At 66.6% G+C, this 24,743-nt stretch overlaps 1 protein-coding gene across 2 annotated transcripts; it reads right to left on the reverse strand.

The window, feature by feature from the left end:
- Positions 1–12,162: 12,162 nt before the first annotated feature.
- Positions 12,163–22,644, reverse strand: TACC3 (transforming acidic coiled-coil containing protein 3). Of its 2 annotated transcripts, none has more exons than XM_047094172.1 (15): positions 22,468–22,644; positions 22,169–22,311; positions 20,523–21,455; positions 19,462–19,537; positions 19,208–19,361; positions 17,477–17,529; positions 17,071–17,174; positions 16,669–16,756; positions 16,348–16,464; positions 15,556–15,632; positions 15,435–15,478; positions 14,708–14,868; positions 12,925–13,031; positions 12,669–12,789; positions 12,163–12,380 (listed from the first exon to the last, which is right to left on the reverse strand). In XM_047094172.1, exons 1-15 carry the CDS (start codon positions 22,627–22,629, stop codon positions 12,315–12,317), a joined length of 2,406 nt encoding a protein of 801 aa, XP_046950128.1. In that variant the 5' UTR covers positions 22,630–22,644; the 3' UTR covers positions 12,163–12,314. The 2 variants fall into 2 exon arrangements, with proteins under 2 accessions (XP_046950128.1, XP_046950129.1); XM_047094173.1 differs by having other exon boundaries at positions 19,208–19,313; positions 22,468–22,630.
- Positions 22,645–24,743: the final 2,099 nt, after the last annotated feature.

Here is a 24,743-nt window from a genome sequence, read left to right on the forward strand (position 1 = left end):
TGGGACTCGAGGGTCTCCCTGGGAGGAGGAAGCCCCGGGGGCTGGCGGAGTAACGTCCACAACCCAGGGCGAGTGCCTGGACAGGGCCCCGAATGACACGCTCCAGCGGTTTCGGGCTGCGGGCCGCCTGCCCGGCCCTGGTGTGGCCCTAGGAGGGGCTCAGGGAGCCACGGTCACTCCGAGGATCCCTCCCCCGGGGCGCAGGCGGCTGCCTCCCCTTGGGCCCTACCACGTCCCCCCCCCCGCCCCCGGGGCTGTCGGTGCCCACAACCCACACCCAAGTGGGGGCCAGTTCCCAAAGGTCACAGCCCCGGCCATCCACCCTCTGAGAACCCTCTCGGCCCACACTGTCCCTCCCTGAGGCCAGCTCCTCCTGTGGACTTGGGTCCTGAGGCCAGGGCGCCGCCTCTGCACACCCCCACCCCCAACTCTGCGTCCAAGCCCCTCACCTGCCGGACTCTCCCTGAGCCTCTGGGCTGCTTCGGGGAGCCCGGGGTCTGTAAGCAGAAGTTCTTGGAAGGGCACATTATGTCGGGGTGTTTTTTGGGGAGGGACTTCTCCAAGAAGCCCCCTCCCCCAGACCCCCGTGGGCAAGGCCCTGGCCAAGCTCGCCAAGCAGGGCTTGGTGGGAGAGTGGGCGCAGTGCTGTGCGGACAGGCTGGAGACAGGAGCAAGGTGGGAGCTGGCCTGACCGGCAGCAGGATGTGGCCCCATTGCCTATTGTCCCTGTCCGTGCAGGTGGTGGTCAGGAGCCCAAGTTTTAGGGCCCGGGGACTTTAGTGTGAAGATGGGGTCCGGAGCCTGGTCAGGAAGACAGCTAGAGGCCAACGCCTCATCACGCGGTCTCTGTCTCCTGCCTCCTCCTTGGCCCGAGCTAACTCTCTGTCCAGAGTCCCTGCCTGCCAGCCTCCCCTCGGGCTGGTGTCCAGCGAGGCTCAGGGCACCTCCTCCAGGGAGGCAGCCTTGCACAGCTGTCCCTGGCGGGAGGGAGGGGCATGTCAGCCTGGGCCCCGTGGGGCTCCTGATGCCAGACAAGCCTGGGCTCAGGGCGAAGGCACATTCCTGCTTTCTGAGCATATGGGGAGGGGGTTCCCAGAATCATCGAGAAGGCCTGGCCAGTGGCCCACGGGAGAGCCCGGCTCATCCTGCTGCCGAGAGGAGGGCTGGCCGCCAAAGCCCCGGAGCCCGCCCTCTGCCCAAGACCCGGAAGGCCTGCCCTCCCAGGCGTCCTGACAGGACAAGGCCCAGCCGCTCGTGTCCCGCGCCCCTGGCGCAGCCAGGGTCCTGTCACTGCGCTCTCTGGTGCTACGGCGCCCGCCTGTGCTTCTGCCCACCGTGCCCACCGGCCACCTGGCCGTCCTTGGCCCCGGCAGGGCCCCGCTCCGGGTTGTCCCTGTCCAAGTGAAGACACGTCGGGTATTCCAGGGCAGGGCAGGGCGGGTGTGGCCGAGATGGCTGTGGGACCTCAGGCAAGTCACGTCGCCTGTGGGGTACGGTACTGCCCCGGCCCGCCCGCCTCACCGAGGGGGAGCGCAGTGAGATCACGCAGCTGGCAGGCCAGCCGGCACCTGGCGAGTAGGGCGCACCCCCAGAGGGAAGCAGCCGCGCGGTGGGCACGTCAGGGCGGGCACAGATCCGGCCCATGCCTGCCCGGCCCAGGTGGCCCTGGGGCTGGGCGGGGCCTCCCCAGGGGACACAGCGACCCCTAGGCGGCCGGGCGCGTGAGGCACTGACCCGCGTTCTAAGCATCTTCTCGGAGAGAGGCCCTCTGCTGGCAATGCCCACTCCCCCCCCCCCCGCAGAGCCCCGCTCAGGAGCCCCCTCCTCCAGGAAGCCCTGCCGCGCTGGGCTGGTCCGTAGTGCTGTACCCACAAAGAGCGTGACAGGGTCCCAAGGCCTGGTCGCCGAGCCCACTGCTCCGGAGGCGGCAGCAGGGTCAGCCTGCTGGGGGGGGGGGTGTGTCCTCCAGTGCCGGGAGCCCCCTGGTTGCCGGGAAGGCCAGGACTGGTGCTCAGAAGGACTCTCTGAAGCCCAGAGGCCCGGGTCCTGCAGGGGCCAGGCTGCGGGGGCAGGAGGACTGCTCACCGGTGAGCACCCCTGACCTGCAGCTCTGAGGGCCCACCTCGAGCTGACAAGGCCAGAGCAGGGCACAGAGACTGGATGGCGCGTCCCAGGCGGGGACAGGCGGGTGGGGGCAGGGAGGCCTGGCGGAGGCCCGCCTTTAGGTCCCGCCCCAAAGGCCCCGCCCGGCTCTGCTCTGTGGGTGAGATGCCCTCGGGCTTGATGCAGAGACGCGGGGACACCGAGCTGGCTGGGCCGTGTGTTTCTGATTCCTTGGGGCCTCCCGGCGTGGCGCTTGTGCAACATGCACTCCCCAACTAGGGGCAGGCCCGTGACCGGCCTGCTCTGGCCACTTGGCCTGGTGCCCGGGGTGGGGGGGGGGGTGGGGAGACACACCCGGCGGCCCCAGCCCGTCTGAGGGGTGCGGGTCTGGATCCCAGCGGGAGGCCGCCTGAGGGCCATTGGCCCACGACTTCTGTGTCGCACAGGGAGGGTGAAGTGCCCGCCGGCGCTCCCGGGGCAGGGGACGGAGCCAGGCCCGCCTCATCTCTGCCCCACCCACCTGCTCATTGGCTGAGCCGCTGGGGGAGGGGGCTGCCGGAGGCTCTTCGTGGGAATGTTCCTCCGGCCGGGGTGCGGGACCAGCCCCTCCGAGACCACCCTGGCCCCTCCCCCGGGCTCCCTGCTGCTCTGCCCGTGAACTCATCGGGTGGGGGGTGGGCGGTGGAGCTTCGGCCTGGCCGGCGTGGGAGGGGGGCGAGCACCCCAGCCCGGGAAGCTTAACACAAGTGGGTTAGCGTCCGCGGTGTGCGGCAGCGAGGGGTGCTGGGAAGCAGCCGCTGGACCTCACTGGCCGGAGGGGCACCTGGAGATCCCCCAAGATGCACCTGTACCCCCTCCGCCCCAGTCTGTGCCCCTCACCCCCAGCACGCCCACCTCGGGGACCCTACTCCTTCGCCGTCTGTCCCCGCTCCCCACCCTCAGCCGGAAGGCCGGCTCGTCAGGGCGGAGACTCTCCCCCGAGGCCCGGAACAGCGCTGGGAACGGAGAAGGCGCTCTGCGAGAGCGTCCGAGCATCCGTCGTGGGAGTGAACGGGTGACAAAGCCTGTGAAGCCATCTTAGAGTCTGGGGGCCCACCTCCTCTCAGGGGCTGCTCGGGGTCAGGGTGGGGGTCTCCCCAGCGCTGCCGGCCCCGCCCCGCCCCCTAGCGCCAGCCGCTGCCCGCTGGTCATCCGTGCCCACCGGAGAGAGGGTCCCGCGGGGCCCCAGCGGCTGGCTATGGGCCAGGGCCCCATGGCGTCGTGAGACCGGCCCGGCTGCAGCCCTGGGGCGCCTCGGGTCCCCCTCAGCCCCGCCGCCGCCGCCGCCGCCACCGCCGGCGGGACGCTCCCGGTTCGGCACCCCGCGGCACCCCCCTCTCCTCCACCACCCCCGCCCCGCGCTCCACCCCGGGGGCCCCCCACCCCAAGGCCCGACACACCGGGGAAACACCGCCCCCTGCTGGGGCCCCCGGCGGAGGGGGGGGCCGGCGGTGGTCCTGGCTCCGGGCCGCCGTGTGCGACACCCCCCCCCACCCCCGGGCCCCCGCCCCCGCCCCCGCCCAGCGGGTCCTGCCGGAACAGCCCCTCCGCCAGGCAGGGCCGGCCCGTCCCGCAAGCGCCGGGCACAGTGCCCTTGGACAGCGGCGGGTGCGGGCGGGGGGGACACGGCAGCAGCGTCACTCGTCACTCGGCCTCTCTCGGCGGCCCAGCTCGGGAGCCCCCTCCTCCGGGAAGCGGGGCGCCACACCTCTCCCTGCCTCTCCCGCCCCGCCTCCCCCCCCACCCCGCGCCCCGCGCCCCGCGCCCCGCGCTGGGTGCGCGCTCCGGTCCAGTCTGCATCCGCTGGGGGACGGGGGGGACAGCAGCAGGGCCACCGGGAGGGGGATCAGGACACCGACGGCCCTTGGGGGGGGCGGGGGTGGGGGGATGCCGCCTAAGGGAACCTGGCACCCCTGTGTGAGCGCAGCCCTGGAACTCGCTCACTGCCTCACACACTCGCCCTCACACGCGCCCACACACTCGCCCACTCTCCCTCTCACACTCGCCCACACACCCCTTGCACACTCCCTCACACTCGCCCACACACTCGCCCTCACTCGCCCACTCTCCCACACACCCCTTGCACACTCCCTCACACTCACCCACACGCTCCCTCCCTCACACTCGCCCACACGCTCCCACACACTCGCCCACACACTCCCTCACACTCGCCCCCACACTCCCACACACGCTCCCTCCCACGCACTCGCCCACACGCTCCCTCCCTCACGCTCGCCCACACGCTCCCACACACTCGCCCGCACTCGCCCACACACTCCCTCACACTCGCCTACATACTCCCACACACTCACCCACACACTCCCTCACTCGCCCACTCTCCCTCTCACACTCGCCCACACACCCCTTGCACACTCCCTCAACACTCCTCACACTCGCCCACACACTCGCCCTCACTCACCCACTCTCCCTCTCACACTCGCCCACACACCCCTTGCACACTCCCTCAACACTCCTCACACTCCCCCCACACCCCTCACACTCGCCCACACACTCCCTCACACTCACCCACACGCTCCCTCCCTCACACTCGCCCGCACGCTCCCTCCCTCACACTCACCCACAAGCTCCCTCTCACACTCGCCCACACTCCCTCCCACACACTCGCCCACACGCTCCCTCCCTCACTCGCCCACACTCCCTCACACTCGCCCACACACCCCTTGCACACTCCCTCAACACTCCTCTCACCCTCACCCACACACTCGCCCACACACCCCTTGCACACTCCCTCAACACTCCTCACACTCCCCCCACACCCCTCACACTCGCCCACACACTCGCCCACTCTCCCACACACCCCTTGAACACTCCCTCACACTCGCCCACACGCTCCCTCCCTCCCTCTCGCCCACACGCTCCCTCCCTCCCTCTCGCCCACACGCTCCCTCCCTCACACTCGCCCGCACTCGCCCACACGCTCCCACACACTCTCCCACACACCCCTTGCACACTCCCTCACACTCACCCACACGCTCCCTCACATTCGCCCCCACACTCCCACACACGCTCCCTCCCACACACTCGCCCACACGCTCCCTCCCTCACACTCGCCCACACGCTCGCCCTCACTCGCCCACTCTCCCACACACCCCTTGCACACTCCCTCACACTCACCCACACGCTCCCTCCCACACACTCACCCACGAGCTCCCTCTCTCACACTCGCCCGCACTCGCCCACACGCTCCCACACACTCACCCACACGCTCCCTCCCATACACTCACCCAGACGCTCCCTCCCTCACACTCACCCACACGCTCCCCACACACTCGCCCACACGCTCCCTCCCTCACACTCGCCCACATGCTCCCTCACACTCGCCCACACACTCCCTCCCTCACACTCGCCCTCACACTCACCCACACGCTCCCTCCCTCCCTCACCCACACGCTCCCTCCCACACACTCGCCCGCACTCGCCCACACACTCCCTCACACTCGCCTACACACCCCCACACACTCACCCACACTCGCCCACACACTCGCCCTCACTCGCCCACTCTCCCTCTCACACTCGCCCACACACCCCTTGCACACTCCCTCACACTCGCCCACACACTCGCCCTCACTCGCCCACACTCCCTCTCACACTCGCCCACACTCCCTCCCTCACACTCACCCACACACTCGCCCTCACTCGCCCACTCTCCCACACACCCCTTACATACTCCCTCACACTCACCCACACGCTCCCTCCCTCACACTCGCCCACACGCTCCCTCCCACACTCGCCCACACGCTCCCTCCCCCCACACTCGCCCACACACTCGCCCACACACTCGCCCACACTCACCCACAAGTTTCCTCCCTCACACTCACCCACACACTCCCTCACACTCACCCACACGCTCCCTCCCTCACACTCGTCCACACGCTCCCTCCCTCACACTCGCCCACGCTCCCTCCCACACACTCGCCCACACACTCCCACACACTCACCCACACGCTCCCTCCCTCACACTCACCCACACACTCCCTCACACTCACCCACACGCTCCCTCCCTCACACTCACCCACACGCTCCCACACACTCGCCCACACGCTCCCTCCCTCACACTCACCCACACGCTCCCACACACTCTCCCACACACTCCCTCCCTTGCACTCGCCCAACGCTCCCACACACTCGCCCACACGCTCCCTCCCTCACACTCGCCCACATGCTCCCTCACACTCGCCCACACGCTCCCTCCCCTCACACTCGCCCACACACTCCCTCCCTCACACTCGCCCTCACACTCACCCACACGCTCCCTCCCTCCCTCACCCACACGCTCCCTCCCACACACTCGCCCGCACTCGCCCACACACTCCCTCACACTCGCCTACACACCCCCACACACTCACCCACACTCGCCCACACACTCGCCCTCACTCGCCCACTCTCCCTCTCACACTCGCCCACACACCCCTTGCACACTCCCTCACACTCGCCCACACACTCGCCCTCACTCGCCCACTCTCCCACACACCCCTTGCATACTCCCTCACACTCACCCACACGCTCCCTCCCTCACACTCGCCCACACGCTCCCTCCCACACTCGCCCACACGCTCCCTCCCCCACACTCGCCCACACACTCGCCCACACACTCGCCCACACTCACCCACACGTTCCCTCCCTCACACTCACCCACACGCTCCCTCCCTCACACTCGCCCACACGCTCCCTCCCACACTCGCCCACACGCTCCCTCCCCCACACTCGCCCACACACTCGCCCACACACTCGCCCACACTCACCCACACGTTCCCTCCCTCACACTCACCCACACGCTCCCTCCCTCACACTCGTCCACACGCTCCCTCCCTCACACTCGCCCACACGCTCCCTCCCTCACACTCGCCCACGCTCCCTCCCACACACTCGCCCACACACTCCCACACACTCACCCACACGCTCCCTCCCTCACACTCACCCACACACTCCCTCACACTCACCCACACGCTCCCTCCCTCACACTCGCCCACACACCCCCGCACACTCCCTCAACACTCCTCACACTCCCCCCACACCCCTGACACTCGCCCACACACTCGCCCTCACTCGGCCACTCTCCCACACACCCCTTGCACACTCCCTCACACTCGCCCACGCTCCCTCCCTCCCTCACCCACACGGTCCCTCACACTCGCCCACACGCTCCCTCCCTCACACTCGCCCACACACCCCTTGCACACTCCCTCAACACTCCCCCCAACCCCCCACCCCCCTCACACTCACCACCACACTCGCCCACACACTCCCTCACAGACTCACCCACATGTTCGCCCACACCCCCGCACTCACCCTCACCCACACACTTGCTCACACACCCCTCACACACTCCCTCACACCTCACACACTCACCCACATACCCCCCACACCCCCCCCCTCACACTCACATTCACTCACCTGCACACACGCTCCCTCGCATCCTGTCTCCCACACTGACCCTCTTACACACTCACTCACACAGCCCCTCCCTCATTCACACTCCTGTCGCCCCAGGCCTGTGCGCCGGGGGGCAGGGCGTCCCCACCTCACCCCTGTCCTAGAGCGAGGGGGGCTGGGAAGCTGGGGGGCCTCTTAGCGCCCCTCTGTCTACCCTTGTTCACTCTACAGAAGCCTGCGAACCGTCCGGCTTGGGGCCCGTCCGGCTTGGGGCCCGTCCGGCTTGGGGCCCGGGGCCAGGCGGGGGACAGGGGTGTCCCTCTGGGGAGTCCGGCCAGCTCCCAAAGTAGCGCTGAGGTGGCGGGGCGTGAGCCCCGGCCCGGGTGGTGGTTCAAGGGGCCGCCAGTGCAAGGCCCACCCTCCCCCCCACCCGGAACTGGGGGTGGGGGTGGGGGGGGGAGGGAAGGGGCTGGGCCCGCGGGTGACAGGCTCCGCCCCCAGGGACCTCTCTGGGCGGCCCTCGCCCGGCACCCCTGCAGCGGCTGGAGTTGTGGGGGCCTAGCCAGGTGGCGCACGGGGGTCCACAGGACGGGGGGGGGGGGGGACAGGGGACAGGCGGCCCCTGGCAGCTGGGCGGGCGGCCCGGGCAGGTGGCCGCCGATGCCCCCCCCCCCCCCCCCCCCCCCCGCCCCCTGCCTGGAGGTGGGGCCGGACCGCTCGGACAAGGTCGCTGCCGAGGCTGGAAGAGGCTCGGGCCGGCCCAATGGCTCCCCCTGCAGGCCGCCTGGCCCCGCGGCGCTCTCGCAGCCTCCACCGCCCGGGCAGAGAGCGTGGGGGCCCCGTCGTGAGCGGGGACGGGGCGGCGCAGGGGTCCCGGGAATGGGGCCCTCCAGACGCTGGGGCCAGGGTGCGCGGGGCCGTCCCCACCCGCGCAGCCCCCTCCTGGCATGTCTCCACCGCGCGGACGGTGCCCCCCGCGTCTTAAGCACACCCCAGCAGGCTCCCCCAAAGACGGCCTCGGCTGAGTCAGGACCCCCCCCTTCCCTGGTCCCATGCGGCCCCCTCGGCCCCGCTCCCGGTTCCTAAGTGGTGTGGTGGCTTGCTGGCCCCCGCCCGCCAGGACCTCCTCCCAACAGGACACAAGTGACGGCGGCCCCTCGGCCCGAGGGGCCGGGGAGGGGGCTCGGAGCCTGGGTTTGCACGCCGGTCACACAGGCGCACGTGGCACGTGACCTGGTCTTTCCCAGAGGGCAGGGTGGCACAGGTGGGCGGCCAGCCCAAAGGAGGACCTTTGGGGCCCCCGCTCGGCCACGTGGAAGTGCTCATTCCCTTCGAGGGGCCAAGGAGAGTTTGGGGCTCAGCCTGGGCCGGGGGCAGCCGTGAGGGGAGGCGGCGCTCGACTCCAGGGGGCGGCGGGGACAGTACCTCCCCGCCCCTCCCCCTCCCCCTCCCCCTCCCCCATGGGAACCGAGCCACGTGGCAGCCCCTGGCCAGGTCGCCCACATCTCCGCCCGAGGGACCCTCCCGGAGGGGTGTGGACGCGGCAGCTGCGGGGTCACAGGCGGGGCGGTGGGCGGGCCTCGGGCTGGGCAGTCAGGTCGCCGGCGTCTCGCTCGCTCCTCGCTCGGCCGCCCTCAGTGGAGCCCACGGGCTGCGTGCGGCTTACACGACGGACGTTTCGTTCTCGCGGTCCTGGAGGCTGGAGCCAAGAAGGTGGCCTGCAGACGGCCGCCTTCTCGCCGTGTCCTCACACGGAGGACAGAGACACCTGTCCCCTCTCCCCCTCTTCCGTGAGGACACTGGCGCCACCTCGGGGCCCCACCCTCACGACCTCATCTAACCTCATCCGCCCCAGAGGCCCCCCTCTTCCACATAGGGGCTTGGGGGACACAAACAGTCAAAGGAGTGGGATTCTAGTGAGGCTGGGGGGTCCGGGCCACCACGGCAGGGGCTCTCACCTCCGTGCCCCGGGAGGCCGGGGCGGCCCTGCGCCCGGGAGGCGGCCCCGGGGGTGCCCCGTCCACGAGGCCTCTGTGGCTGCCGCCGCTGCCTTGCTGACACGACTTCCCTCCTGCCCGGCACCGGGGACTTGGAGGCAGCGCCCCAGGACGGCTCCCCATCTGCCCACGTCCCCGTCCCGGCAGGAGGTCCCGGGGCGTCGTGGGTATCACGCGCGGGGAACACAGGGGTGCGGAAGCTCAGCCCCGCCGCTGCGTGCTGGCCCGGCCGCGTTTCCCCGGGCGAGCCCGGTGCCAGGCCTGCCGGGCCTCGCAGCCCAGGGCGAACTCCGGCTCCAGCATAAACACCCATTCAGCCGCACAAGGCCCCTTTGTCCCGAAGAGAGCTTCCTGGCCCAGGATGCTGCCTGGCGGCCCGTGTCCTCAGCACGGCCAGCTGCCCCAAGTGGCCTTCTCTGGGCAGACTCCCGGCCCGGCTCAGAGAGGCCCCGGTGGGGGTCAGGGCCCCCGCGGCGGCGCGCAGAGCGGCCAGAGAGGCCGGGCGGGCTGCGCCGGCCGAGGCCCTGCCACCACAGACCCCTTCGAGCGGCCCTGAGCCTGCAGAGAGCGACGGGAGCCTCACGGCCACGTGGCCACCCTGCCCCCTCGGCCGCACGCGCCCGTGGGTGGGTGACGACACTGAGGAGAAGCAGCTGCTGAGCCTAAAGGCGCTCGCCCCCCTGCCATCCCTGTCCCCCGCAGAAGACTGGTGTCTGCAGCCCGTGCCCTGCCTGGCCTCTTCCCTGCCAACGGCCCTTGGTCCCCGTGGCTCTCAGTTGGCTCTTGAAACTCCTCCTGGGAGGGAGAGAAGAGTGGAGTCCTTGTGCAGGGGAGGGGTGGGATGGGGCAGGATCTCGTGCAGGGGCAGGTGGAGGGGTGGACAGGGTTAGGGCTGACGGGGGTGGGGGACTGTACGCCGAGAGCAGAAGCCTGGGTCATTCGGGGGAAGGGGCCGTTATGACAAGGGGGGCCCAGAGAGCGGCTTCGGGGCTCAGGTGGGCCCCTGATCCTCGCCCACACCTCCTGCAACACCCACATCTGCTCTTAAGGAGACGCCTTCCAGGGGCCGAGCCCCCCTAAACTGAGCACTGGGCAGGGCCAGCGAGAGGCTCCCAGACGGACCTGGTCGGGGCCAGAGAAGGTGGCTTTGAAGCAGGCGGTGACGGCCACAGGCAGCCTCCTGCCGGCCAGAGCCCGGAGCAGGTTCTGGAACACAGGAGACTGCGGAAGGAACCCCCGGCGGCCCCAGCCAGGTGAGAGCCCTGGAGCCTGGGGCAGAGTGGCCCCTCGGTCCCTGCCCCCAGCCCGGCCTTCGTCCCAGAGCCGGGCACTTTCCTGCACACGCTCTGAGAACAAACGTGTCCTCCACGTCAGGGGTCCTGGCCCCTCAGTCACCTCCTACCCCAGGCCTCGGGCCCTGGCCCGGGCAGCAACCTCTGGTGGTGGCTGGCAGGTCACTGGTGCCCGCCCTCAGGTCCGTTCCGGGGAGGGTCCTCGCCAGCCTGAGTCTCAGCCGGGTGCGGGGCACAGAGACGCTCAGAGGCCTTCCGGCCGGGCAGGCCTCGGCCTGGGTCTCTGTGTCGGGACGCCCGCTCGCTGTTCATGAGAGAAAATGCCCCTTCGTGGGCAGTTCCTCCAGGCCTGGGCATGAGCGTCTCCTTGCCCATGTCCGGCTGCGGGTCTCCTCGCCTGGGCCCTGTGCCCGCTTGAGGACGGGGCGTTCTGGGCCTGGCACCACCGGCGCCAGCTGGGACCAGGTCACGAGTGTGGGTCCTCAGCCTGCCCAGACCTACCAAGTCAGGAGCCAAGGAGGCGTTGTGCCGCCGGCTGGTTGTGGGGATCGCGGTGTTAGGGACACGGCTCCGGGGCACTCAAGTCACGTATCAGCAGCCCTGGAGACCGGTGTCCGGCCAGCTCTCCGCCCGTCGACGTCCAGGGGCCGGGGTCCCCTGATGCCCCTGCAGGCCCGGCTGCCGCCCGGTTCAGAAAGGCTCCTGGGGGCTGCTTTGAGCCCGTGTCCCACCCCGAGAACCCCCCTCTCGGGCCCATCCCGTTACCATGTGGTCAGCGAGCAGGTAGGGGAAGGATGCAGGGAAGGTCCGTGCTCAGGCCAATGTCTGAGGGTCCAGCGGGCTCTCCCCTGGGACAGCCTGGGGGCCGGAGGGGTGAGGGACTCGGACACCGTGGCTTCGCCAGTTACAAAGGTCTGCTCCGGGCGCGGGGGGTGGGTGGGGGGGTGTCCAGGAGGTGGCGCTCGCAGAACCGGCCCACGGGGGCCGGGGGCTCCAGCCCAGGAAACCTGCCTTCTAGCAGATGTCTGTCAACTGCACTAGAGTGCCCGTGACCCCTGGCCAGAGTTCCATCCGCAGGGACAGCAGTCTTGCAAGGGACACAGGCTGACCGTCACCCAGGCTGTTGACAGTTTGCTTTTCCACATGAGAACCTTTGTCCGTTTGGGTTCTGACCTGTGGTCGCGAGGTGGACACTCAGTCCCCCGTGGGGACCATGGGAACCGAGTGGCCACGTGGAGGAGAAGGCAGGGTCGCGGGGGCAGCAGTGCGGGGTGGGGTTAGCCTCCAGCCGAAGCCAGAAACCTGCAATGTCATCAAAACCAGAGCAACTCCAACACTTGAACTGAAGGGAAACTTTATTAGTCTTCTTGTTAAAGCAATCTAATTTAAAAACGAGCTGAAGTTAAGAAAAAGAAAGAACACGACACCTTTCACAGACAGACAGACAGACAGACAGACGGGGCAGGGGTGCTGGGAAGGGGCCTCCTGGTCAGATCTTCTCCATCTTGGAAATGAGGTCATCACAGATTCGGGTCAGTTCCTCGTTTTCCTTAGTCTGAAGGAGAAAAACAAATAAACAGGGGTTTGACTTTTTTAATATAAAGATTTTAGTGTCCACATCTAACGTAGAGCTTGAGCTCGCGACCCAAGATCAAGAGTCACGTGCTCCACTGCCACTGCCCAAGCCGGCCGGACGGCCCCGGGAGTAGACCACGGGGCCTAGAACTAGAAGGCCCAGTGCTAGAAGGGACTGGCGACCAGCCCCTGCTACAGGGCAGGTCCCCAAGCCAGGAGGGTCCCTCCCTTCACGTCCCACCCAGGGGCCGGGGCCCCGGGTGCTCGCCTTCTGCTCAACCGTCTTCTCCAGTGACTGGACGCGCATCTGCTCCTTCCTCAGGCTGGCCTGGAAGGCCAAGGCCTCCACCTGGGCCTTGCTGCGCACCTGGGCGATCTCCTCGTTGGCGCTGGAGACGCAGAGGGCGGGGCTGAGATGGTCAAGGACCGGGGTCCGGGGGAGCCGGAGGCTCTCCCTCCCCAGGCTGGCTGGACTTTTCTCCACCCGTTCCCAGCCCTGCTGGGCCCCTCCCGCCACCACTCACCGCTGGAGTTTCTCCTCCGCGTGGGCCTTCAGGGCCTGGTACCGCTGGGCCTCCTTTTCAATCCTCGCTATGTAATCCTCCACACATCTCTTCAGCGACTCTTCGTTCTTGAAAGAATGAGCAGACCTGAACCGCTAACTCTGTTGGAGCCCGTCAGGCCTGGCTTTTGGGGGATCCCGGGTCAGGTGTGGATGCGCCCACGACCAAGGGGCTCTGGGGTGTTAACACAATAGCTCTGACAAGGCAGGCTGCGTGGACACAGCAGCAGGCCTCCCCTCCTGGCTTCCGTGGCCGCCCGCGGCCCCCCTACCCACCCCCCTCAGCCTGCCCGGCGCGCAGAGCCCACGGGTACGGCCCCGTCTCTCCGCTGACCACGGGCGGACACCAGGACACGCGGACAGGGCTGTCTACCTAAGGGCCGCGTGGGGACAGCCGTGCGGCCAGTCTTCTGCCTGGTTTCAGGCAACGACAGAACCCACAGATGAGGAGCAGGGGTGTGGCCAGGGGTGCGGTCAGGGGGAAGGCTAGAGGCTGAGGCCCCATGCCCCCGGGGTCCCACGCCGTCCCCTGGCCCCATGTTTAAGAACAGCGTTAGCTCCTAAACCGTCTCCCGGTCGTAGAAGGTTCTCTGCCGGCTCCCTCCACGCAAGGCGTATGGCCCGACGGCTCTCGGGTCCCCCCCCCCCGCGTCAGGCTGCCTTCCCCCCCCCCCCGGCCCCCCGCCCTGGGGGCTGTAGTCAGGCCCCCGCACCCCCTGTGCTGGTGCTTCACGGCAGCCGGGCTCAGCCGTGTCCCCCAAGTCATGCTCCGCCTTAGTCCTGGGCCCGAACCTCCACCTGGTCCTTTCCCGAGGGCTCTGCCGCAAGGACGCTCGTAACTACGGGGATCAGGCGCCGTCGGCCTGTGGCAGTGCCTACCTGAGGGCAGTGCGGGGGTGGACAGGCCTGGAGGGGAGGAGGCAGCTGGGGGGGTGGGGTTACCGGCCCGGGTGGCTTCCCCCACCACAGCTGAGAGGTGCAGGCACACCCCACCCGGGTCCCTCACCTGCCACCTTGTGGGTCTGTTTCTATGGACTGTGACCCTGGCTCAGGTGTTTCCAGTCTCCTGTGCTATCTAGTCAGCTATCTTTCAAGGAGTTTCAAGCTTTAAGGACTTTCTTCTGCACAGCAGGGACACCACCAGCTGCCCCAGAGTCATGGTGAGACAGCGCGAGCTCGGCCTGGTCCCCGTCCTCCAGGGCCCTTCAAGTCCCCACTCCTCACGGCAACAGGCCCTGCCTTTCAGCTCTCTGTGTGGCTGGCTCCCTCCTGCCCGGCAGGTGGCACCTTCCAGGCCCCGTCCGGCCCTCCTCAGGGGCCTCAGGCTACCGCTCCCACCCCCGGCACAGGCCGGGTCCCAGCATCTCGCAGTCACCGGGCCGTCCCTCTTACCACGCGGGAGCCTCCCTCTGCCCTCCTGCAGGCCCACCGTGCCCAACGGGCCAGGCCCTCCTCCAGAAGGCAGCCTCCTACTCCTTGGGGCCCATGGGGCTCTGCCTCCAGTCTGGGCCCCTCGGCGCCCCTGCTCACGTGCCCGCACGTCCCTAGGCACACGGTGGCCTCCCCCACCTGGGCCCACCGGCGAGGAAAGACACAGCCCGGCGCCCAGCTGAGTGATCTTTGTGGCGAGACTGCAGCTTCCTGGACAAGGTCAGGACCCAGGACAGGCCTGGTCGGGGGCTGACCACAGCCCCCCAGGGACCCTCTGGGGGAGGACAGGCACATGCCTGCTCGCCGCCACCTACCGTGCGGTACCCCTCGATCACCTCCTTCTGTTTCTCGAACCGCTTGAACAGGTCAGAGAAAGACTTTTCCATGGAGCTCAGGTCTGCAGTCAGCTGCTCTTTCTCCTTCAGAATCTTCTCGATCTCAGCTTTTGCGAGTTCCTTCTGTTTCTGAGCCTCCTCTTGAGAAAAGAGGAAGGGGCACTGGGGATCAGAGGAGCACAGGCGAGGGCAAGCAGGGGTGGAGGGGTGGAGGGGTGGAGGGGTGGAGGGGTGGAGGGGTGGAGAGGCGGGCGACCCCACCCATGGTCCCGCATGGTCCCGCTAGTGACTGGGCGACGGGGCCCCTCTCTGGGGTGACCTTCCAGAGCAGGGCCGGGGGGGGCACAAGCGCCCGGGAACAGCCGTTGCCTCCACAGCAGCCGCGGGTCAGGCGACAGGAACCTAGGGCCCCACGGAGCCTGCAGCCACCGGTCTGTCCCCACTGTCCCCACTGCCGGGGAGGGGGGGGGGGGGCTCCACGGGGCTCAAGACTCTGCCCCGGGTGAAGACTGGTGCCCCCTCCGAGCCCCACCTGACACACAGCCCCCTAGGGGTGCAGGGGCAGACCGCAGAGACAGCGCCCGGGGCGGCGCGCTGCCCTGATGCCTGCAGGGGCCCCAGGTACCCGCCCAGGGTCTGGCCCGTTTTGGGGCTGACCAGCACCAGGCCCGCGGTACCGCCGGGGCTGCAAGGTGCCAGCACTCACCCATCGCCTGGTACACGATCCCCTCGAACCCGTCCATTATCTTCCTGCGGGGAGAACAGACGTGCCTGTGGCGGCCCGCAGTGGGTACCCCGAGCTGCGCGGAGCCGGCCACGGGCCTTACCCCATTTCCAGGTTTTTGGCGTGGAGCGTCTCACACCTGCTCCTGAGCAGCACGTTCTCCTGTCGTGTGGCTTCCACCTGCACAGACCACACGGCAGGTGGTGAGGGGTGAGGGTGAGGGGTGAGGGGTGAGGGGTGAGGGGTGAGGGGTGAGGGGGGATGGGTGAGGGGGGAGGGGTGAGGGGGGAGGGGTGAGGGGGTGAGGGGGGATGGGCGGTGGAGAGCCCTGCAGGGGCGAGGCCAGCTGGTACCCAGGGGGAGCACAAGTCCCCTGGGGGCATCGTCTGTCAGAGACGGGCGGGTCCCCCTTGGTGGGCAGGCACGTAGCCGGGGTCCCCGCGGCCCCCGGGAAGTATGCCTGTTTGTGGGGGATGCCTCCCGCTATAGGCGAGACTGAGAGAGCAGCCGGCAGAAGGGACGGGGCCAGCTCCGAGCAGGGCCAGGGGGCCAGGGGGCCAGGGGGCCAGGGGGCTGGACAGGACGCTGCTGCTGGCAGACGATGTCCCCATCTGGGCCCCGCACGCAGGCCTCCCAGCAGAGGCCTGGCTAAACACTGCCCAGGGGACGGCGGGGGGCAGCGAGGGGACTCGGGGGCTCAAGGTCCAGCGGTCCTGCTTTACGACCCCCGGGGTGGCTCAAAGCAGTGCCCTCGGAGGACACCCGAGACCCTCCGTGTGCAAACAGGTGCTCTGTGAGATGCCGGGTGGGGACACGGGAGCCCCAGCAAGCCGACACCCACGACCCTCCCTGCAGCCGCACGAGGGGAGCCGGCCGCCCCACGCCTCGTCCTCACCGCCGCGTCCATGTCCTTCTGGCTATACTGTGGCACCTCCACGATGGAGCCCACGATGGGGCCCGTGGGCAGCAGGGGACCCCCAGGCCCGAAGATGCACGGAGGGGCGTCCAGCACCTGCGGGGGTGGGGAGAGGGGACACAGCAGCTGGGCCACATGCTCTGACACGCACCTCCAGCTCTACCCTGCCATCGGGGGAGAGGCCCGCAGAGGCCGGGGGCCTCTGGTGCCGCACGGCGACCAAGGGGCCCTCACCGCCCCCTCCCCACCCGCCCAGCATGAAGTCAGGCCCTCGACAAGATGCATTCGTGCGTCACTTACGGCAGCGCCCGGGGCTCCTAGGAAGTCCAGGTCCAGCAGCTTCGCCTCGGGCAGGCTTCCCGAGGACGGCGCAGCCACGTCCTGTGTGCTGAGACCCCACAAGGGAAGGTAATCGCACCTGTTTCCCCCCAAGCCCAGAGAAGAACCGTCCTCGGGTTCGTGGGTCGCACGGCCTGTTGCAAGTGCTCGGGCTCGGCCTCTTGACGGGCACGGGGACGCGGGCACCGCACAGACACGGGACGGAGAGGGCGCCCGAGCGCCCACAGAGCCTCACGAGCAGGGCCCCCCGGCCGTCCCGCCCGCACCTGGCGGCTCCCGAGGCCGAGCCACAGTGTCCCCACTCGGTCCGGAAACCTCCCCTGCTGCACGGAGCCCACGGCCACGGTGGGGGGCGGGGGCTACCTGCTGGTGTCCGGGGCCACGGGCACCGGTCTCTGAGGGCTGTCCTTCAGGAGCGGGTCAAACTTGAGGTACAGGGACTGTTTCCTCAGGGCTGACTCCTTAAACTGAAGGGACGGGCACGTCAGCGGGGTCGCGGAGGTCCCCGACAGGGGGACCGCAGCACACCAGGAGCCGCCACCTCCCGGGCGGGGTTCACGTCCACACCGGGGCCCGAGACGGGGCCCCGAGGGGCCACCGGGAGACCCGCGCGGCCGTCACAACACCGGCCCCGCATCCCAGGAAGGTGCGGAGGCCGCCGGTGCCCGCGCAAGGACCCGCGCGGCCTCGGGGGTGTGACAGTGGCACAGGGCCGCTCTGGGAGAGCCGCGCTCGGGGAGAGGCTGCCGGGGCGGCGCCGGGGACTCACCGAGGAACTCCCGAACTGCTGCAGATAGTCCACGTCGGCCCCCGTGCCTAGAACTGAGAGGCGGCGCGTCGGCGGGGGGGCGGGGCGGGGCGTGACCCTCCCCCACCACCCCTGCGGCCGGGAGCGACCACCCTTCACGTTGAAGCGGGGTTCCTGGCCTCTAACGGCGCTTGGGGCCACGTCACGCCGCGGGGCTGTCCTGTGTGCCGCAGGGAGCAGAGTGGCAGCTCTCCAGGCAGGACACCCCGGGGTTCCCAAGGGACCGGACCGCCCAAGTCGGGAAGTGCTCTCTAGAACCACTGCCCAGACTCCTGGAGTTCCTGATGACACCACCCCCCCCCCCCCCCCGTCCTTAAAAAGCCTAAGGGCGCCTCACACCACACGGATTAACCCACATGAATCGAAAACCCAAACAGAACAACGCGAAAGCCTTAGGAAGCCGGTGGGCAAATCCTCACAGTGTTGGATTTGACCATGGTTTCCCAGACCTCAGGCCAAAAGCACCAACAGCAAAAGAAAAAACAGGTAGATCAGACTTCCAGGTCAACGTTTGCGCTTCAAAGGACCGAGAAAGAAAAGACAACCCCCAGAAAGAACATTCTCCAAGCCCTAGATCTCACAGGAAACGCTTAGCGGGGACAGGTTTGAAACCCTGACTGGGTAACAAAGAGGAACGCTCCAGGAAAACAACAGAGTACCCAGCAGGCCCTCCACAAAACCTGTGAGGGGACGTGAAGAGATGCTGGTCCCCAGGGAGGCGCCGAGGTGGCGCCTCACCACCCCCAGGACGGTGGGCATCGAAGTCCGAGACGCGCAGGTGCTGACGGGGGCCCCCAAACACCGCGGATGTACGGTCGCCAAATGGTGCCGCCCCTCTGGAAAGCCACCTGGCGGCGGCCCCGGCACTTTCACACACCGCGACCCCGGACCCGGACCCCTTCCAGGTTTACGCCCAAGAGAGGCGGAAAGCTGACGTCCACACGAATCCGTGTACACGGATGTTCGTGGCAGCCTTCTACCAGCCGTCCAGAGCAAACGGCCCACGCGGCCACCGGCCGTTGAGTGCTTTGCAAGCGTGGTCCATCCACACAGTGGAACGATCTCGGCCGTGACAAGGGCGCGCTGACACCCACTACAACGTGGATGAACCTTGAGAACGTCACGTTCGGTGAAAGGAACCAGACACAAGACCCCGCGTCACGGGACTCCAGGGTCCCTGTGGGGACGTGGGCCTGCCCTAGCCGAGCCTGTCCGCGGTTTCGGGACCCCCGTACGGTGAGGACTCTCGATCATCCTGCCACAGACGAGCCCTACGTGCCACTGCCAGTCTTCCCTCTGCCCGGAGGTTAAGCAACCGAAATGGAGACCCCAGCAGGTTGTGTCACGTCTACTAGGGCAACTCGATCCCACCCGTGTTGAAGCTTCAGAGCTTCCGGTACATCAGCCTGGGTGCTCTGTCCTAACAGCAACTCTGCAACCCTGTGAATCTGCACAGAACCTCCTGCGTGACTCCCGTCTACTCCCCTGAGCCTCCGACCTCCGTTCCTAGAAGTCCTTTGGGTTTGCGGCTGTGCCCCAAGAACGACCACCTTCTGCTCAACCCGAAGCCCCTGCGTGGATCACTTACAGCCCAGAAAGAGAGCTGCCGGGAAGCCGCCGCCAGGTACAGGCACGGACGGAACGGCAGGCCGCCAGCAGGGACAGACCAGTGACCGGGGACAACATACGTACCCTCAGCGGGGTCTCGGAAGTGCTCCTCATCCAGGTCCGAGGGGGGCTCCGGCCCGTGCGGAGGAGGGGGCGGCGCTGACGCACTGGCACGGCCCGCGGCTCCCTCCTGGAAGGAGGATGGCTCCGTGGGGGCACCCTGGGGCAGCCGAAGGTCCTGCAGGGGACCCCTGCGTCACCCAGTCTTGTCTGGGCACTGTGTCCCACCCGGCCCCCGTATGAACGTGATGACAGCACACACGTGCACGCGGCCCTACCTCGCCCCCTGCGCCTGGGGTCCCTGCCGCGGTCTGCGTCACGGGTATGTCATCTGCTGAGGCCGAAGGCACCTGCCTGAAGAGATGGGGTCAGCCGGGCCTGCGCCCCTGTCCCCCCACCAGCCAGGTGCAGGGGTGAGGCCTGCAGCCCGGCCCACCTCAACTGCACAAGAACCACAAACCTCAAAGGACACCCGGGCCAGGAGCTCCAGGGCTGTTTCAACTCAAAAAGCAAACCCCAAGCCTTCATTTTTCACTAGGAAACTGGAAAACACACTGGAGGGAGGGGAAGTGGGTGCTGGGGCCGGGAGGCCCTCCCGGTGTGGTTCCAATACCGGGCAGGTAGGGTGCACGTGCCAGAGGGGCAGTCCCCGGATGCCCACCAAGGCCGTGTGTACAAGTGTGGGGGCCGGGCACCAGCTAAGCTTCTCTCGGGGACCCAGCACTTGGTGGCCACTCAGCAGCCGTCCCCAGAGAGTGCGAGAGAGCATGAAACACCACCCCAAGTGTGGATGGCCACTCCACCGGCTTTGGAAGTAGACAGAACTTGCTAGAAATCTTTCTAGGTTTCTAGGTTCATTACAGATAATGCTCTTAAGAAAGCACAAAGACTTGGGGGGAAAAAAAGTGCCTGGTTGGCTTTGTCAGTCGAACATCTGACTCTTGACTTCCATTGGGCTCTGCCCTGAGTGTGATGCCTACTTAAGAGTTTCTCTCTGCCCCTCTCCTCCTCTGCTTGTGCACACGCTCTAAAATTTAAAAAAAAAAAAAAAAAAAAATTGAAAAAACAAAAAAGTAGCACAAGAGCTGCCCACACCCCTGTGGAGCGGACGGAACGGGGCACCGCTGTGCACTCCCCTCTGTGATCTTTCACCAGCCATCTAAGGTGGCCGTGAGCCCCCTCCTCAGTCTCAGGACCCACGACCGGCAGCTGCCTTGTGCAGCCTATGTATGCTCCCAGGCCCCTCCTCGGGGGCACGTGTAAGTGGCATCTCTGGCCTGGGGTCCTCTGGTGTGCTGAGTGACCAGCCACCCCACCGCCACCACCACCAAGTACTCACTGGCTCAGGGGGCAGTGCCCCGTGGCCTCCAGGCCGGCCTGCGGCTGCTTGGTCACAGTCCCTGCGGGCCTGCTCTGGGGGCACTCTGGGGGTAGGGTCTCTCCTCCACTTTCAAATGGGTTAAAGTTCGGGTCATCCAGCTTGCTCCAATCCAGGTCGTAAGACCCCCGGGGGAGGGGAACGGGCCCCTCACCTGCCTCCTCGGGTGCCTTTTCCTGCCTCGGCTCTGGTATCCTAGAGGGAGGCTTAAGGCTGGGTCCCTTCCCCGCTTTCCCTCTGCTGACGGCATTGGCAGACAAATCAAATTCTAGCCCTGTGGGCCCGCGCCTCCAAGAGGCAGCCTGCTGGCCGTCGGCTTCTTCCTTCTGAGGACTTGGGGACGTGGCCCCTCCAGCGTTCAGGGGGCCGTCCAGGAAGGTGTTCCCAGGACCAGAAGTGTCTTCAGGGCCAGCGGGGGCCTCGCCAGGCAGGTCTTCGAGGGGCCCTTCTCCACCTGCTCCTTTGAGGAGAGTAGCAGGGGGCAAAGTAGCCCCGGCTGAGGAAGCAGCGACCTGGCTGGAACTTTCTCTGGCAGCCCCACGAGGACCTTCCGTTCTGTCCTGGAGAGCCATCTGGGAAGGGTCTTCTAGGATTTCTGAGGTGGATATGATACTTTTCTCGAAGAAACAAGAACAAGCATTTTCCTCCAAGGCTTGCTCAGGGCTCCTAGACGTTCGTCCTAGAGATGCCACTTGATTTTCAAGACTTTCTGGCATCTGGGGAGAGCTTGAGGGACCCAGGCTGGCCAGGGGAGCAGAGGTGGGTCCACTGGAATACGGCCTATCTTCAGAGGCTGGTCTCACATCCCCTGGAGGCAGGCTGGCATTGCCCATCAATGGTTTCTGGACAATTCCATTGGTCATTTTGGTGTCAACTTCCTTGGTGCACTGTTGGCTTTTTAGAAACAGACTTAGTTAACGCTAAGGAACCTGTGAGCTTTGTCACTAGATTTTAGTAAGAAAACATGAGCTAAAGACAAGAAAAGAATGTTTAGTCGATCTTCTTCCTGGGATTAACTTTCTCAAGCGTTTCCTCATAAGTCAACACTGCTGGGCCAACTAGGTCACATGGGTTTCTGAGAGACGTAGACAAACGAATAGCCACAGTTAAGGTTTTCTGTGCCAGCCTATCTTCCCTGTTCAGCCGGGACCACTAGCTACATAGTCAGGGACAGGGCACAGGTGGATCAAGGTTTTTCACTGCAGAGAAAGGCAAGGTCGAGAGCTCTGCCCGCAGACACAGCAGGGTTTGACAGCGAGAGTGTCCAAGCGGGCGTGCAAGCAGAGAGGTGACCAGGGGGGTGTGAAACCAGGAAGAAGCCAGAGTGTCCTTCCTTAAAGATGCGATCAGACCTTTCACGAAAGAAAAGCCCAGGCCGATTTGCTGGCGAAGGCACAGGAAGGGAGCAGACATGAAACTTAACCTTATCCTAAGCGTTTCATCGTCTGCTTTTCTACTAACAAATGACTCCCGACGCGAGCGCGCTGGGCACCGCGCTGCACACGCTTAGAGAGGAAACCAGGAGGAACTCGACCAGACAGAATTTTCCTGCCGCGTCTGCTGGAGTGGTTGCGAACGGCAGCACGCCAAGCAGCACCGACACTTACTTCTGTTTCTGGGCCCGGTTTTGGTGAGAATTTTCCAGCCCAACAGTGTCCTCCAGAGCAAAAGGAGCCTCGGGCTTGCTGCTCATGCCAGGACTCAAGATGCGGTGCGTCTGTGGGTCTCGCAGAGGAGTCTGAAAAGTCACCTGTTGGGGAAGGAGGAGACCCGTTCAACAGCTGGCGTCTTCACCACTCTGCCGGCAGTGCCCCCCCTGCCCACCCTGACGTGCTCAGGAGAACGAGTCCCAGGGTGGCCTGACATGTGACACGCGGTAGATGTGACGCAGGCAAAACGTGCTTACTTTCGTAGCTTTGACTACGCTCTTGGGTGGCACATTTTCTTTCTGGGACAGACGAAGCACAGATAATCTTCCGGTAGGTTCTGGTGGCGAAAACAGGAACTCACAGTTTTCTGCACTTTTGTCACCAGTGACGTTTTCATCGTTGCAGATCTGCAGACTCATCCTGGAAAAGCAAACAGTGCGTGTCAGCGTGAGGGCTGTGTAGTCCGGATGAACAGACACGACAACGAGCTAGCCCTGCAAGGCAGATGTCCCTTTCCTGCGCAGGTGGGTCACATCTCAGGCAGCACATCTTCTGCCAGGCAGTCCTTGTACTGCATCAGGGGACCTGCCGCCTCCCAAGACAAAGAGCTAGAAGGGCCTTCGGCCTGCAGCGCCAAGAGGAAGAGTCGGGTTTTCAAAACAACTTGGGTTTTGTGGGTAAAAGTCAGAAGACGGGTGTGCTGGCCTCTCAGAAACCTGGGTCTCCCCTCAGGCCTCTGCTGAAGGCACCGAGGCCGCAGCACAGCTGGAGAAGGCTGCCAAGCTAGCAGAAAACAGGAAAGCAGAGGGGTGCTGTCACTTCTCTTCCACCACAGGCTGGGAATTGGGGGTACACCAGGGCCAAGGCCCAGAGGAAGAGCGGGACGAGGCAGCGACCAGCAAGGTGAAGAATTACTTGGTAGGGGTTGAGGAGCTTCTACGTCGAGACTTGGGAGTCTAGAGACATGCACCAGGGACCTCCACTGAGGCCCAGGGGGCTCTAGAACAGTCCCACTCCGCCCTCCCAGGGTCCTCATGATGGTTACCAGCATCACACTCCCAACCCAGGAGTCACAGGAGGACCTAGCCAAGGGAACATCACAGGTGTCTTGCTGGAGGCTGCAGCTTGAAGAGCAAGGCCAGGGTGGCTGGAACAGAGGGAGCAGAGGTGGCCTGGGAAGAGGCGAGGTCAGGGTAACAAGATGCCCTGGAAGATGTGGGGATGGGGCCGTGTGTGTGGAGGTTGCGGAATGGGCAGGAGGGAAGCGCGGGGTCAGAAGCGCCTGCAGACGGTCAGGGGTGGAATGATAGGCTCTGGCTTGGCCAGCAGGCCCACGAGGCACTTGGGAGTGGGAGAGAAACAGGAGGCAAGGACGACTCAGGTTTTTGGGGAACAACTGGGGAAAGCAAGAAGGGGGCAGGATGGCTGTGGGGTGAATGAGGGAAGGGTCTAGAGGACACCTTTCTGGCATTCTCTCCCCTGCGGAAGGTGGCGAGACCTTGGCGGGGTCTAGAGGACACCTTTCTGGCATTCTCTCCCCTGAGGAAGGTGGCGAGACCTTGGCGGGGTCTGTCGGGTTTGGCTTCCGCTGACGATGGCGGCCGGGAGCAGAGGCCGCCAGCCCAGACGGCCTTGTGAGCTGAAGTGTGGGGCAGGAAACGGGGGGAGGGGGGGGGCGGAGCTGCGTTGAGCAGGTGGGGAGAATCGGCAATACCGGGAGGGCTGGAGCCTAGGTTTCTGCGGCAGGTGCAGCTGGAGTCAGCCATGGCTCCCAGGTGGGGTGTGGAGAAAATAGCATGAAGCTGCCCCGCAGAGCCGGGAAGGGCTGCGGATTAGGAGCCCAGTCTCGGACACCACGCAGCGAGCCGGTGGTGTTAAGTTAAAGGTGGGAGGTGCACATTTGCAAGGCACGCCTACCGGTGGTATTTGAGGCTGGACGAGGTCAGGGGGTGATGGGAGGGGAGGCCAGCGGACCAGGCCGCGAAGGACCCTGACACATGGACCTCCCAGAGGGCGACGAAGGAGCAGGGAGGCACCAGTAGGCAGGAGCCCACCAGGCGTCGGGAAGCGGGGAAGAAGTCAGCCAGCTCCACTCCCGGGCTGTGACCGGAGACCAACAGGACACGCGGGCTGCTAGGGGCCCCGGCAGGAAGGTGCCCCTGCAACGGCGGCCGTAAAAGCCGGCGGGCTGGGCTCAAGGGTGAAGGGGTGCGTGGACAGGGGACACGGGAGCCTCCGGAGGAGCCGGAGAGGGAGGAGGTCCTGTCAAGGGCGGCGTAGCCCTGCTGTCGCGGAGTCGGGAGCCGGGGCGCGGGACCGGGGGAAGAGGCGGGGATGGAGCCCCAAGCCCAGGATCCCGCCGCCGCCGCCGCCTACCTGCCGGCGGCCATACAAAGCCGAAGGAGCGGGAGGCGCCGCCGAGTCCGGAACACCGTCCGCCCGCCGCCGATTCAAATACCGACGGTTGGCGCCCGCGGCCAATCAGCGCGCGGCCGGGGGCGGGACGCACGGGGCGCCGGCGGCTCCACTTCCG

Source organism: Lynx rufus, unplaced genomic scaffold (assembly GCF_022079265.1).
Source record: "Lynx rufus isolate CCGP_SWC_20201006 ecotype Redwood Valley unplaced genomic scaffold, mLynRuf1.p SCAF_38, whole genome shotgun sequence".
Classification (NCBI taxonomy): domain Eukaryota; kingdom Metazoa; phylum Chordata; class Mammalia; order Carnivora; family Felidae; genus Lynx; species Lynx rufus.

What these genes read in the sequence shown, in the direction of transcription:
- TACC3 (XM_047094172.1), bottom strand. Translation starts at nt 22,629, where the DNA reads ATGAGTCTGCAGATCTGCAACGATGAAAACGTCACTGGTGACAAAAGT. An exon ending in GTGGCCCCGGACACCAGCAG is followed by an intron (nt 16,757 to 17,070) that starts GTAGCCCCCGCC and finishes GTGGGGTCTCAG; the next exon opens with CACACAGGACGTGGCTGCGC. An exon ending in AGAAGACGGTTGAGCAGAAG is followed by an intron (nt 12,381 to 12,668) that starts GCGAGCACCCGG and finishes TTTCTCCTTCAG; the next exon opens with ACTAAGGAAAACGAGGAACT.